The 15,584-nt window shown below is 46.0% G+C and overlaps 1 protein-coding gene across 1 annotated transcript in view; it reads left to right on the forward strand.

Annotated features, from left to right (window-relative positions):
• The window catches only part of LOC112262493 (mitogen-activated protein kinase 1), a gene marked incomplete in the record, with an annotated part of 65,758 nt that overhangs the window by 17,284 nt on the left and 32,890 nt on the right, over nucleotides 1-15,584 (forward strand). The window contains 4 exon segments of the mRNA XM_042331185.1: nucleotides 5,884-6,066; nucleotides 9,953-10,142; nucleotides 11,262-11,378; nucleotides 15,093-15,145. Coding sequence (XP_042187119.1) covers nucleotides 5,884-6,066; nucleotides 9,953-10,142; nucleotides 11,262-11,378; nucleotides 15,093-15,145 — 543 coding nt within the window.

The raw sequence follows: 15,584 nt of genomic DNA on the forward strand, positions 1-15,584 counted from the left end.
GAATAATGACCAGTAGTATCTACCAGGAATAATGACCAGTAGTATCTACCAGGAATAATAACAAGTAGTATCTACCAGGAATAATGACCAGTAGTATCCACCAGGAATAATGAATAATGACCAGTAGTATCTACCGGGAATAATGAATCATGACCAGTAGTATCTACCGGGAATCATGAATGACCAGTAGTATCTACCGGGAATCATGAATGACCAGTAGTATCTACCGGGAATCATGAATGACCAGTAGTATCTACCTCGGAATCATGAATGACCAGTAGTATCTACCAGGAATAATGACCAGTAGTATCCACCAGGAATAATGAATAATGACCAGTAGTATCTACCGGGAATAATGAATCATGACCAGTAGTATCTACCAGGAATAATGACCAGTTGTATCTACCAGGAATAATGACCAGTAGTATCTACCAGGAATAATGACCAGTAGTATCTACCGGGAATCATGAATGACCAGTAGTATTTACCAGGAATAATGACCAGTAGTATCCACCAGGAATAATGACCAGTAGTATCTACCAGGAATAATGACCAGTAGTATCTACCAGGAATAATGACCAGTAGTATCTACCAGGAATAATGACCAGTAGTATCTACCGGGAATCATGAATGACCAGTAGTATCTACCGGGAATCATGAATCACAACCGGTGGTGTCGACCGGGAATCGTTAAAGGCACCAAACATCTAGTATTCTATGATCTATGTATGACCACTGGAGTCTTTTACACTCAAAATATTTTTGTCGCTGTTGAATATTTGTATATTTATTTCATCACTCAATCTTGCCAAAGCATATTCTGTAGCAGGGTTTTATATCAATGTAAAATAATTTGACATGATTTTATATGAATCTGGTCATGAACATAAGGCCTTTTGAAATGAACCAGGGAGAGGTTAAACAGAGACGAAGTCTGACAAGCTTATTACCACACATTGCAATAACACTGTTGCCGTGGTCTTAGGTAGTCTCCGTATAGGCTATTCCCTCCATCGCGACAGTTGAAGAGCTTGTGATCTCCATGCAGCACCACACGCCTTCGGAAAAGCCCCCCTCAGCCTCAGATGTCCTTCTGGAGGCCTGCAGCCAGACAGTCGTTATATAATGTAGGACTATATGCATACTAGCCAAGTGAAGTGCAGGGCATCGTTCCGACACGTTTGAACATTTTGATTCATCCTTCATTCAGTTCAGTGTGTTATCAAATTGTATTAGTCACAAGCGCCGAATACAACAGGTGTAGTAGACCTCACAGTGAAATGCTAAATGCAACAGGTGTAGTAGACTTCACAGTGAAATGCTGAATACAACAGGTGTAGTAGACCTCAGTGAAATGCTGAATACAACAGGTGTAGTAGACCTCACAGTGAAATGCTGAATACAACAGGTGTAGTAGACCTTACAGTGAAATGCTGAATACAACAGGTGTAGTAGACCTTACAGTGAAATGCTGAATACAACAGGTGTAGTAGACCTTACAGTGAAATGCTGAATACAACAGGTGTAGGTAGACCTTACAGTGAAATGCTGAATACAACAGGTGTAGTAGACCTTACAGTGAAATGCTGAATACAACAGGTGTAGTAGACCTCACAGTGAAATGCTGAATACAACAGGTGTAGTAGACCTTACAGTGAAATGCTGAATACAACAGGTGTAGTAGACCTCACAGTGAAATGCTGAATACAACAGGTGTAGTAGACCTTACAGTAAAATGCTGAATACAGCAGGTGTAGACCTCACAGTGAAATGCTGAATACAACAGGTATAGTAGACCTTACAGTGACATGCTGAATACCAGGTGTAGTAGACCTTACAGTGAAATGCTGAATACAACAGGTGTAGTAGACCTTACAGTGAAATGCTGAATACAACAGGTGTAGTAGACCTTACAGTGAAATGCTGAATACAACAGGTGTAGTAGACCTTACAGTGAAATGCTGAATACAACAGGTGTAGTAGACAGTGAAATGCTGAATACAACAGGTGTAGTTGTGAAATGCTGAATACAACAGGTGTAGTAGACCTTACAGTGAAATGCTGAATACAACAGGTGTAGTAGACCTCACAGTGAAATGCTGAATACAACAGGTGTAGTAGACCTTACAGTGAAATGCTGAATACAGCAGGTGTAGTAGACCTCACAGTGAAATGCTGAATACAACAGGTGTAGTAGACCTCACAGTGAAATGCTGAATACAACAGGTGTAGGTAGACCTTACAGTGAAATGCTGAATACAACAGGTGTAGTAGACAACAGTGAAATGCTGAATACAACAGGTGTAGTAGACCTTACAGTGAAATGCTGAATACAACAGGTGTAGTAGACCTCACAGTGAAATGCTGAATACAACAGGTGTAGTAGAACAGTGAAATGCTGAATACAACAGGTGTAGTAGACCTCACAGTGAAATGCTGAATACAACAGGTGTAGGTAGACCTTACAGTGAAATGCTGAATACAACAGGTGTAGTAGACCTCACAGTGAAATGCTGAATACAACAGGTGTAGTAGACCTCACAGTGAAATGCTGAATACAACAGGTGTAGTAGACCTTACAGTGAAATGCTGACTTATGAGCCCCTTAACCAAAATGCAGTTTCATTCAGTCATTTGTCTGCGTTGCAATAGGAATTCAATCTGAGAATAGAATACTCTTATCCATTTGTTTATTGAAATCCATGTGTGTTCTTTAGCCTATCACTTGAATTCATTGTTTCATTTTTAGGTTTTTCCAAATACAAAATAGGCCTTCAACCTGTAGGCGTTCGCAATTTAGCCGATAATTTTGGGTACTGGTGTCTTGTGGAATAATTGTTGACCTCTTATTTGTGTTCTGTGACTGTTTTTATCACAGGCCTCTAAATATAGCCTCTAAATGTTAGACAGAATAGTTGATGAAGCCCATGCAGTGGTGGATAGGGAAAGCAAATCTGGCAATATAAATAGGCTGCAGACGGTCTTGACCATTTGGGACCCCTTGGCTATAACCTGTCCTGAGTTAAATAGCTAAGGACTTCATCAATATTTTGTTTTGTCTCACTTATTGATATGGATATAGCCTCTGCGTAATGGGGTTGTGCAACGCAAATGGTTTAACAAGCCTCCATACAGAGTGGAATTCACTAATTCAACAGTCAAAATGCCTAATATACAGTCCATGCTCCCAAATACTGGAACAAGTGTGATTCATTTGGTGACATGATCACCACAGTAGCCCCATGCGGCTATAAAAATAAATTATGCAATTATATGGTAACAGCATGGCATTTTTACATAGTGGAATCGGCCTAAATGATATTTACTGTCTATTTTGTAGCTCAGGTGGCTATTCTAGCCTCTTCTGTGTCTTCTATCATTCTCACACAAGTCATTTGCTGAAGGCCCAAGCCTTTACGACGCCATCTAGTGGTGTAATGTCGTTATTGAATGCAGGTCTAAAATCAGCTCTCGACTTATTTTGGAAATGAAACCGGAAGCTGCGACGCAACTCTAACTTCTGGGCCAGAGTGGTTTGGTCGACTAGCTAACTTCTGTTCATGTCCTTTACAGATGCCACATTACTGACAAAAGTTTGCGTATGCATAACAAAAGATCTGAAACCGAGTAAAGGGAGATGTAAAGTAAGAATTGAACGTGTAAAAATGTTAATTTATAGTCTTTATAATAGTTTTTACTGTAAGTTTACAGATGTCATTTAATGTTAACGTTTCATGTTTCACGCATGTGTTTTAACATACTGTAGCGACCGGCACAGACAGCTGTGTGTTATGTGTTCGGCTAGTAGCTGGTTGTGTTGTACTTACCAGTTCCCAGTGTTCGCGGGGTCCGACATGCCAATCAACCTGCTATCTGCCAATCACAGGAATGCCTGGGATGTTCTGATGCCGGGCATCCTGGTGGTTGGCGGAGTGGCGTGGAGGGGGCGGGGCATTGGAAGTTAAGGTTCAGCCTTTGTTCTCTCTCTTCCGTCTGGGCTTCACAAGAGAAGGTCCCGATTGGCTTGTGGGGTATCTTTCATTTATTTGGCGTGAACTAAGGCCAAACAGTAGCCTGTGTTAAGTTGGGTTAATAAACCGTCAATTCATTAACTCAACCCTCTGTCTCGACAATTGTTCCTTTATGATCTAGTCAGGTCATTATAATACTTTACGTGTGGATTTTCTTACGATCCTAACGATACGCACGTTCAACCTTTTTGGCAGCTATCTCGCCGTGGACGTTTCCGAGTTGCTCTGACTGATCAAAATCAAGGTCTAATAAGACTTAAAGCCTCAAAGAATGTGATCAACTTTCAAAACGAGTCCTTTTTGTCTAGCCACACCAGTCAACTACTAGCTATGTAGCCAATGTGGTGTGTCACCATGTAACACTGTGGTGTGTCACCGTGTAACACTGTGGTGTGTCACCATGTAACACTGTGGTGTGTCACCGTGTAACACTGTGGTGTGTCACCGTGTAACACTGTGGTGTGTCACCGTGTAACACTGTGGTGTGTCACCGTGTAACACTGTGGTGTGTCACCGTGTAACACTGTGGTGTGTCACCGTGTAACACTGTGGTGTGTCACCGTGTAACACTGTGGTGTGTCACCGTGTAACACTGTGGTGTGTCACCGTGTAACACTGTGGTGTGTCACCGTGTAACACTGTGGTGTGTCACCGTGTAACACTGTGGTGTGTCACCGTGTAACACTGTGGTATGTCACCGTGTAACACTGTGGTATGTAGTATAGCCCAGTGTTACATGGTGACAGCCCAGTGTGAGTCACCAGGTTTTTTTGAAACGAGGCATGAGAAGACTATTGATTTGTTTGTCAATTAGGGTGTGCAGGGTGAATACTATGGTCTGTTGTATGGTAATTTGGTGAAAAGCCATTTTGTGTTTTGCTAGTACATTGATTTCATTGAGTAAATGTACAAGTCTGCTGTTAATTATTTTGCAGAGGATTTTCCCAACGTTACTGTTGATATCCCACAGTAGTTGTTTGTCTCCACTTTTGTGGATTGGGGGGGTTCAGTCCTTCGTTCCAAATATTGGGGAAGATTCCACAGCTGAGGATGATGTTAAAAAGTATAGCCAATTGGAATGTATATTTGATCATTTCATTGAGGATGCCATCAACACCACAGGCCTTTTTGGGTTGGAGGGTTTGTATTTTTGTCCTGTAACTCATTCAATGTAATTGACGAATCCAGTGGGTTCTCAAGTCTATTTTTAAAATGTATTTTTATCTAATTGGTAGTTAGTCTTGTCCCATCACCGCAAACTCCCATACGGACTCGGGAGAGGCGAAGGTCGAGAGCCATGCGTCCTCGGAACCACGACCCAAGCTGCACTGCTTCGTGACACACTGCTTGCTTAACCCGGAAGCCAGCCGCACCAACGTGTTGGAGGAAACACCATACAACTGGCGACCGTGTCAGCGTGCACTGCACCCGGCCCGCCACAGGTGTCGCAAGAGCGCGATGGGACACGGACATCCCACCCTGACAAACACTCCCCTAACCCGGACGAAATAGGGCCAATTGTGCATCACCTCATGAATCTCCCGGTCGCGGCCGGCTGCAACACAAGTGCCTTAGACTCAGTGGTCTATCAGAGGCCCAGAGTTCTGGTAGTCTTTAATAGTTGATTCTAAGATTTGTATTTGATGTGTGTTTTTGCTATTTGTTCTTTGTAACAGAGACAAAAAAATTGGAGAAGTGGTTTATCCAGAACCTCTGTTTTGGATAGATACGTCTTTGTGTTTAGTGTGTTCCAATTTTCTCAAAAGTGGTTAGATTCAGTGGATTTTTTCAATTACATTCAGCTGATTCTCTCTCACCCAGACTCTAACCTGCTCTCTCTACCCCCCTCCAGCTCTGCGTATTGCCGTGACAACAAGGTCCGCGTGGCGATTAAGAAGATCAGTCCGTTTGAACACCAGACATACTGCCAGAGGACTCTGAGAGAGATTAAGATCCTGCTGCGCTTCAAACATGAGAACATCATCAGCATCAACGACATCATCCTCACGCCCTCCATCGATCAGATGAAGGACGTGTATCCTTTACCTGATGATGTCAGTAAACCTGTTCCTCACCACACACACAGAGAGAGACATGTACACACACTCTTCTCTCTCACACATACCCCACAGGATTGCTGTACCTCACATTCATCTGGACAGTATCATAATGATTTCCAGACATTTGTTAGTAATGTTGTCAGACCTTACTCAGTTTCATCACAGTGTGTTGTCCTAACGTTGATGCCCGGCAACGTCCAGCCAATCAGAGAATGTTAGAGGGACATTGGTCAGTTAGGTTTCAGGTCCTCCAAATACACTGAGCGTACAAAACATTAGGAACACCTGTTCTTTCCATGAGACTGACCAGGTGAATCCAGGTGAAATCTATGATCCCTTATTGATGTCACTTGTTATATCCACTTCAATCAGTGTAGATGAAGGGGAGGAGACAGGTTAAAGACGAAGGGGAGGAGACAGATTAAAGAAGGATTTTTAAGCCTTGAGACAATTGAGACATGGATTGTGTATGTGTGCCATTCAGAGGGTGAATGGGGCAAGACCAAATATTGAAGTGCCTTTGAACGGGGTATGGTAGAAGGTGCCAGGCCCACCGGTTTGTGTCAAGAACTGCAACTCTGCTGGGTTTTTCACATTCAACAGTTTCCTGTGTGTATCAAGAATGGTCCACCACCCAAAGGACATCCAGCCAACTTGACATAACTGTGGGAAGCATTGGAGTCAACATGGGCCAGCATCCCTGTGGAACGCTTTGGACACCTTGTAGAGTCAACATGGGCCAGCATCCCTGTGGAACGCTTTGGACACCTTGTAGAGACAACATGGCCCAGCATCCCTGTGGAACGCTTTGGACACCTTGTAGAGTCAACATGGACCAGCATCCCTGTGGAACGCTTTGGACATCTTGTAGAGACAACATGGACCAGCATCCCTGTGGAACGCTTTGGACACCTTGTCGAGACAACATGGGCCAGCATCCCTGTGGAACGCTTTGGACACCTTGTAGAGTCAACATGGACCAGCATCCCTGTGGAACGCTTTGGACACCTTGTAGAGACAACATGGGCCAGCATCCCTGTGGAACGCTTTGGACACCTTGTAGAGACAACATGGGCCAGCATCCCTGTGGAACGCTTTCAACACCTTGTAGAGACAACATGGGCCAGCATCCCTGTGGAACGCTTTGGACACCTTGTAGAGACAACATGGGCCAGCATCCCTGTGGAATGCTTTGGACACCTTGTAGAGACAACATGGGCCAGCATCCCTGTGGAACGCTTTGGACACCTTGTAGAGACAACATGGGCCAGCATCCCTGTGGAACGCTTGACACCTTGTAGAGTCCATGTCCTGATGAATTGAGGCTGTTCTGAGGGCTAAAGGGGCTTGCTAATATTGTGTGCAATCAGGCTAACACAACACTATAACATACTGAAGTTCACTACCGGTCAAAAGATTTAGAACACCTACTTATTCAAGGGTTTTTATTTTATACTATTTTCTACATTGTAGAATAATAGTGAAGACATCAAAACTAGGAAGTAACACATATGGAATCATGTAGAAACCCCCCAAAAAGTGTCAAACAAATCAAAATATATTTTATTCAAAGCAGCCACCCTTTGCCTTAATGACAGCTTTGCACACTTGGCATTCTCTCAACCAGTTTCATGAGGAATGCTTTTCCAACATTCTTGAAGGAGTTCCCACATATGCTGAGCACTTGCTGGCTGCTTTTCCTTCACTCTGCTGTCCAACTCATCTCAATTTAGTTGGGGAATTGTGGAGGCCAGGTCATCTGATGCAGCAGTCCATCACTCTCCTTCTTGGTCAAATAGCACTTACACAGCCTGGAGGTGTGTTGGGTCATTGTCCTGTTGAAAAACAAATGATAGTCCCAATAAGCCCAAACCAGATGGGATGGCGTATCGCTGCAGAATGCTGTGGGAGCCATGCCGGGTAAAGTGTGACTTGAATTCTAAATTAATCAGTGTCACCAGCAAAGCACCACCACACCATCACACCTCCTCCTCCATGCTTCACGGAGGGAACCACACATGCGGAGATCATCTGTTCACCCACACCGCGTCTCACAAAGACACGGCGGTTGGAACCTAAAATCTCTTTGGACTCCAGACCTAATGACAGCTTTCCATCGGTCTAATGTCCATTGCTCGTGTTTCTTGGCCCAAACAAGTCTCTTCTTATTATTGGTGTCCTTCAGTAGTGGTTTCTTTGCAGCAATTCGACCATAAAGGCCTGACTCACCCAGTCTCAGTTGATGTTGAGATCTGTCTGTTACTCGAACTCTATGAAGCATTTATTTGGGCTGCAATTTCTGAGGCTGGTAACTCTAATAACTTATCCTCTGCAGCAGAGGTAACTCTGGGTCTTCCATTCCTGTGGCGGTCCTCGTGAGAGCCAGTTTCATCATATCGCAGCAGAGGTAACTCTGGGTATTCCATTCCTGTGGGGGTCCTCATGAGAGCCAGTTTCATCATATCGCAGCAGAGGTAACTCTGGGTATTCCATTCCTGTGGGGGTCCTCATGAGAGCCAGTTTCATCATATCGCAGCAGAGGTAACTGGGTATTCCATTCCTGTGGGGGTCCTCATGAGAGCCAGTTTCATCATATCGCAGCAGAGGTAACTCTGGGTATTCCATTCCTGTGGCGGTCCTCGTGAGAGCCAGTTTCATCATATCGCAGCAGAGGTAACTCTGGGTATTCCATTCCTGTGGGGGTCCTCATGAGAGCCAGTTTCATCATATCGCAGCAGAGGTAACTGGGTATTCCATTCCTGTGGGGGTCCTCATGAGAGCCAGTTTCATCATATCGCAGCAGAGGTAACTCTGGGTATTCCATTCCTGTGGCGGTCCTCGTGAGAGCCAGTTTCATCATATCGCAGCAGAGGTAACTCTGGGTCTTCCATTCCTGTGGCGGTCCTCATGAGAGCCAGTTTCATCATAGCGCTTGATGGTTTTTGCGACAGAGCTTAAAGAAACGTTCAAAGTTCTTGACATTTTCCGTATTGACTGACCTTCATGTCTTAAAGTAATGATGGACTGTCGTTTATCTTTGCTTATTTGAGCTGAACTTGCCATAATATGGACTTGGTCTTTTAACAAATAGGGCTATCTCCTGTATACCACCACTATCTCCTGTTTACCACTATCTCCTGTATACCACCACCACTATCTCTATCTGTATACCAACACTACCAATCTCCTGTATACCAACCCTATCTCCTGTATACCACCACTATCTCCTGTATACCACCACTATCTCCTGTATACCAACACTATCTCCTGTATACCAACCCTATCTCCTGTATACCACCCCTATCTCCTGTATACCAACCCTATCTCCTGTATACCAACCCTATCTCCTGTATACCAACCCTATCTCCTGTATACCAACCCTATCTCCTGTATACCTCCCCTACCTTGTCACAACACAACTGATTGACTCAAACGCATTAAGAAGAAAATAAATTCCACAAGTTAACTTTTAAGAAAGTACACCTGTTAAATGAAATGTATTCCAGGTGACAACCTCATGAAGCTGGTTGAGAGAATGCCAAGTGTGCAAAGCTGTCATTAAGGCAAAGGGTGGCTACTTTGAAGAATCTCAAATGTAAAATATATTTAGATTTGTTTAACACTTTTTTGGTTACTACATGATTCCATATGTGTTATTTCATAGTTGTAATGTCTTCACTATTATTCTACAATGTAGAAAATTGTATAATTCAAGAAAGAACACCAACTCATTCAAGGGTTTAAAACATTATTTTTTTTATCTATACAGTTGAAGTCGAACGTTTACATACTTCTTATGGGTTGTGTTGGGGTTAAGTTGTTGTCCCTATCTAGTAGATTCCTTAACCCCTTGTCTCCCAGCTACATAGTGCAGGACCTGATGGAGACAGACCTGTATAAGCTGCTGAAGACCCAGCGCCTGAGCAACGATCACATCTGTTACTTCCTGTACCAGATCCTGAGAGGCCTGAAGTACATCCATTCTGCCAACGTCCTGCACCGTGATCTCAAACCCTCCAACCTGCTGCTCAATACCACCTGTGATCTAAAGGTACAGAACCCTGACCCCTGACCCTAACGCCCTGCACCGCGTCCTCAAACCCTCCAACCTGCTGCTCAATACCACCTGAGATCTACAGTAACAGGCCCCTGACCCCTGACCCTAACGCCCTGCACTGCGACCTCACACCCTCCAACCTGCTGCTCAATACCACCTGAGATCTACAGTTACAGGCCCCTGACCCCTGACCCTAACGCCCTGCACTGCGACCTCAAACCCTCCAACCTGCTGCTCAATACCACCTGAGATCTACAGTTACAGGCCCCTGACCCCTGACCCTAACGCCCTGCACTGCGACCTCAAACCCTCCAACCTGCTGCTCAATACCACCTGAGATCTACAGTTACAGGCCCCTGACCCCTGACGTCCTGTGCAGAGACTGTCCCCTCTAATTGAAGCCGTGGAAATTCAAGGCCGATCACGGTACTGCAGAATACGGTATACCCTGTTATAGTTGGTGGGGAAAATGGCAGTCTTCATGTAAAAAAAGACATTTTTAGAAGTCAATCGTGGTACCAATAATGGCTTTTAATACACCAGATGTATATCATGGAAAAGATTATTTTAAAATCCCACAAAGAACCAGTTAGTCTGATTATTGCTCTCTCCCCTCCTCCTGCTGCTCTCTCCCCTCCTCCTGCTGCTCTCTCCCCTCCTCCTGCTGCTCTCTCCCCTCCTCCTGCTGCTCCCTCCCCTCCTCCTGCTGCTCTCTCCCCCTCCTCCTGCTGCTCTCTCCCCTCCTCCTGCTGCTCCTGCTGCCCCTCCTCCTGCTGCTCTCTCCCCTCCTCCTCCCCTCCTCCTCTCTCCCTCTCCTCCTGCTGCTCTCTCCCCTCCTCCTGCTGCTCTCTCCCCTCCTCCTGCTGCTCTCTCCCCTCCTCCTGCTGCTCTCCCTCCTCCTGCTCTCTCCCCTCCCTCCTGCTGCTCTCTCCCCTCCTCCTGCCTCCTCCCCCCTCCTGCTGCTCTCTCCCCTCCCTCCCTCCTCCTCCCTGCTGCTCTCTCCCCTCCCTCCTCCTGCTGCTCTCTCCCTCCCTCCTCCCCCTCCCTCCCCTCCTGCTGCTCTCTCCCCTCCCTCCTCCTGCTCTCATCACTAACATCCTCCTCTTCCCTCAGATCTGTGACTTCGGTCTGGCGCGTGTGGCTGACCCAGACCACGACCACACAGGCTTCCTGACGGAGTATGTAGCTACTCGCTGGTACCGGGCACCTGAAATCATGCTCAACTCCAAGGTTAGCGCCACCTGGTGGTCAGACCGATAAATGCAATATCTTAATGCACCACACCATGACACGAGACCAGGGGTTTTCAAACTTTCCATGCCCAGGTAAAGTGGTGACCCAGGGACTGTGATCATACGTTAGTAAAAATATATATCACATCTTGTCTTATCAGATGAAAGTAGAAGTATTCAACATGTAAAATGAATATAATATTTGGACAGTTTCATTATGTTGACCTTCCCACAGTTTATTGGAAGAGGAAGTGTAAACTCTAACATACCTTTCTAGCTAATAGACTATCTTGTTGGCGTGGACAAAATGTTGCTGTTTTAAAGCGTGCATGCTAACTGTACCTGTAGACTTCCACTCATTGCGCTAATGCTAGTTAGGTGGTTTCCATGAACCGACGCAAACTTCTTTCATACTGGACAGAGACATTTGATTTATTTAACCTTTTTATTTTATCAGGGAGTCCGAATTACAGGAATTACACACATCAATATACAAACAGAAAGAAAAACACACATCAATATAAATACAAAATGTAGGTAGAAAGAAAGTCATAAACATTCATCAGTAATAAGGTCCTCATTCAGCTTTCTTCCTTTCTTCTTTGTTTTCTCCCCAATTTCGTGGCGTCCAATTGTTTTAGTAGCTACTATCTTGTCTCATCTCTACAACTCCCGTACGGGCTCGGGAGAGACGAAGGTTGAAAGTCATACGTCCTCCGATACACAACCCAACCAAGCCACACTGCTTCTTAACACAGCGCCATCCAACCCGGAAGCCAGCCGCACCAATGTGTCGGAGGAAACACCGTGCACCTGGCAACCTTGGTTAGTGCGCACTGCGCCCGGCCCGCCACAGGAGTCACTGGTGCGCGATGAGACAAGGATATCCCTACCGGCCAAACCCTCCCAACGGGCTCGGGAGGTGAAGGTTGAGTTACGCGTCCTCGGAAACAACATGACCTGCAAAACCGCGCTTCTTAACACCTGCTCGCTTAACCCGTAAGCCAGCATCACCAATGTGTCAGAGGAACCACTGTTCAGCTGACGACCGAAGTCAGCCTGCAGGCGCCCGGCCCGCCACACGGAGTCGCTAGAGCGCCATGAGTCAAGTAAAGCCAAACCCTCCCCTAATCCGGACAACGCTGGGACAAACCCTCCCCTAATCCAGACAACGCTGGGCCAAACCCTCGCCTAATCCGGTTCTAGAACCTCCTCAGGGTCAGGAATACAGGAGACATGTTCTAGAGCCTCCTCAGGGTCAGGAATACAGGAGACATGTTCTAGAACCTCCTTAGGGTCAGGAATACAGGAGACATGTTCTAGAACCTCCTCAGGGTCAGGAATACAGTAGACACGTTCTAGAGCCTCCGCAGGGTCAGGAATACAGGAGACACGTTCTAGAGCCTCCGCAGGGTCAGGAATACAGGAGACACGTTCTAGAGCCTCCGCAGGGTCAGGAATACAGGAGACACGTTCTAGAGCCTCCGCAGGGTCAGGAATACAGGAGACACGTTCTAGAGCCTCCGCAGGGTCAGGAATACAGGAGACATGGTCTAGAACCTCCTCAGTCTACACTACACACCACCACCCCTGTATTAGTCTACACTACACACTACCCCTGTATGAGTCTACACTACACACTACCCCTGTATGAGTCTACACTACACCACCCCTGTATGAGTCTACACTACACCCCTGTATGAGTCTACACTACACCACCCCTGTATGAGTCTACACTACAGCCCCTGTATTAGTCTACACACCACCACCCCTGTATTAGTCTACACACCACCACCCCTGTATTAGTCTACACTACACACCACCACCCCTGTATTAGTCTACACACCACCACCCCTGTATTAGCCTACACACCACCACCCCTGTATTAGTCTACACTACACCACCCCTGTATTAGTCTACACACCACCACCCCTGTATTAGTCTACACACCACCACCCCTGTATTAGTCTACACTACCACCCCTGTATGAGTCTACACTACACGCCACCCCTGTATGAGTCTACACTACACCACCCCTGTATGAGTCTACACTACACCCCTGTATGAGTCTACACTACACCCCTGTATGAGTCTACACACACCACCCCTGTATGAGTCTACACACCACCACCCCTGTATGAGTCTACACACCACCACCCCTGTATTAGTCTACACTACACACCACCCCTGTATGAGTCTACACTACACACCACCACCCCTGTATGAGTCTACACACCACCACCCCTGTATTAGTCTACACACACCACCACCCCTGTATTAGTCTACACACCACCACCCCTGTATGAGTCTACACACCACCACCCTGTATGAGTCTACACACCACCACCCCTGTATTAGTCTACACACACACCACCCCTGTATGAGTCTACACTACACCCCTGTATTAGTCTACACTACACCACCCCTGTATTGAGTCTACACACCACCACCCCTGTATTAGTCTACACTACACACACCACCCCTGTATGAGTCTACACTACACCACCCCTGTATTAGTCTACACTACACCACCCCTGTATTAGTCTACACACCACCACCCCTGTATGAGTCTACACACCACCACCCCTGTATTAGTCTACACACCACCACCCCTGTATTAGTCTACACACCACCACCCCTGTATTAGTCTACACACCACCACCCCTGTATTAGTCTACACTACACACCACCACCCCTGTATTAGTCTACACTACACCACCCCTGTATGAGTCTACACTACACCCCTGTATTAGTCTACACTACACCACCCCTGTATTAGTCTACACACCACCACCCCTGTATGAGTCTACACACCACCACCCCTGTATTAGTCTACACACCACCACCCCTGTATTAGTCTACACACCACCACCCCTGTATTAGTCTACACTACACACCACCCCTGTATTAGTCTACACTACACCACCCCTGTATGAGTCTACACTACACCACCCCTGTATTAGTCTACACACCACCACCCCTGTATTAGTCTACACTACACCACCCCTGTATTAGTCTACACTACACCACCCCTGTATTAGTCTACACACCACCACCCCTGTATGAGTCTATTAATGCTAGAGGTTCCTATGTGCTGTGTTAATGCTAGAGGTTCCTATGTGCTGTGTTAATGCTAGAGGTTCCTATGTGCTGTGTTAATGCTAGAGGTTCCTATGTGCTGTGTTAATGCTAGAGGTTCCTATGTGCTGTGTTAATGCTAGAGGTTCCTATGTGCTGTGTTAATGCTAGAGGTTCCTATGTGCTGTGTTAATGCTAGAGGTTCCTATGTGCTGTGTTAATGCTAGAGGTTCCTATGTGCTGTGTTAATGCTAGAGGTTCCTATGTGCTGTGTTAATGCTAGAGGTTCCTATGTGCTGTATTAATGCTAGAGGTTCCTATGTGCTGTGTTAATGCTAGAGGTTCCTATGTGCTGTGTTAATGCTGGAGGTTCCTATGTGCTGTATTAATGCTAGAGGTTCCTATGTGCTGTGTTAATGCTAGAGGTTCCTATGTGCTGTGTTAATGCTAGAGGTTCCTATGTGCTGTGTTAATGCTAGAGGTTCCTATGTGCTGTGTTAATGCTAGAGGTTCCTATGTGCTGTGTTAATGCTAGAGGTTCCTATGTGCTGTGTTAATGCTGGAGGTTCCTATGTGCTGTATTAATGCTGGAGGTTCCTATGTGCTGTATTAATGCTAGCCTCTCCTCTCTCAGGGTTACACCAAGTCTATTGATATCTGGTCTGTGGGCTGCATCCTGGCTGAAATGTTCCAATGACCCATCTTGGAAGCACTACTTGGACCAGCTCAACCACATGCTGGGTACGCACACACACACACACACACACACACACACACACACACACACACACACACACACACACACACACACCACACACAGCTCAACCACATACTGGCTGGCACACACACACACACACACACACACACAGCTCAACCACATCTTCCCTGGGTACGCACTACCACACACAGCACACACCACACACACACACACACACACCACACACAGCTCACCACATACACACACACACACACACACCACACACAGCTCAACCACATACTGGGTACGCACACACACACACACACACACACACACACAGCGCAACCACATGTTGGATACACACACACACAGCTCAACCACATACTGGGTACACACACACACACCACACACACAGCTCAACCACATACA

This window comes from Oncorhynchus tshawytscha, linkage group LG12 (genome assembly GCF_018296145.1).
Source record: "Oncorhynchus tshawytscha isolate Ot180627B linkage group LG12, Otsh_v2.0, whole genome shotgun sequence".
Lineage (NCBI taxonomy): Eukaryota > Metazoa > Chordata > Actinopteri > Salmoniformes > Salmonidae > Oncorhynchus > Oncorhynchus tshawytscha.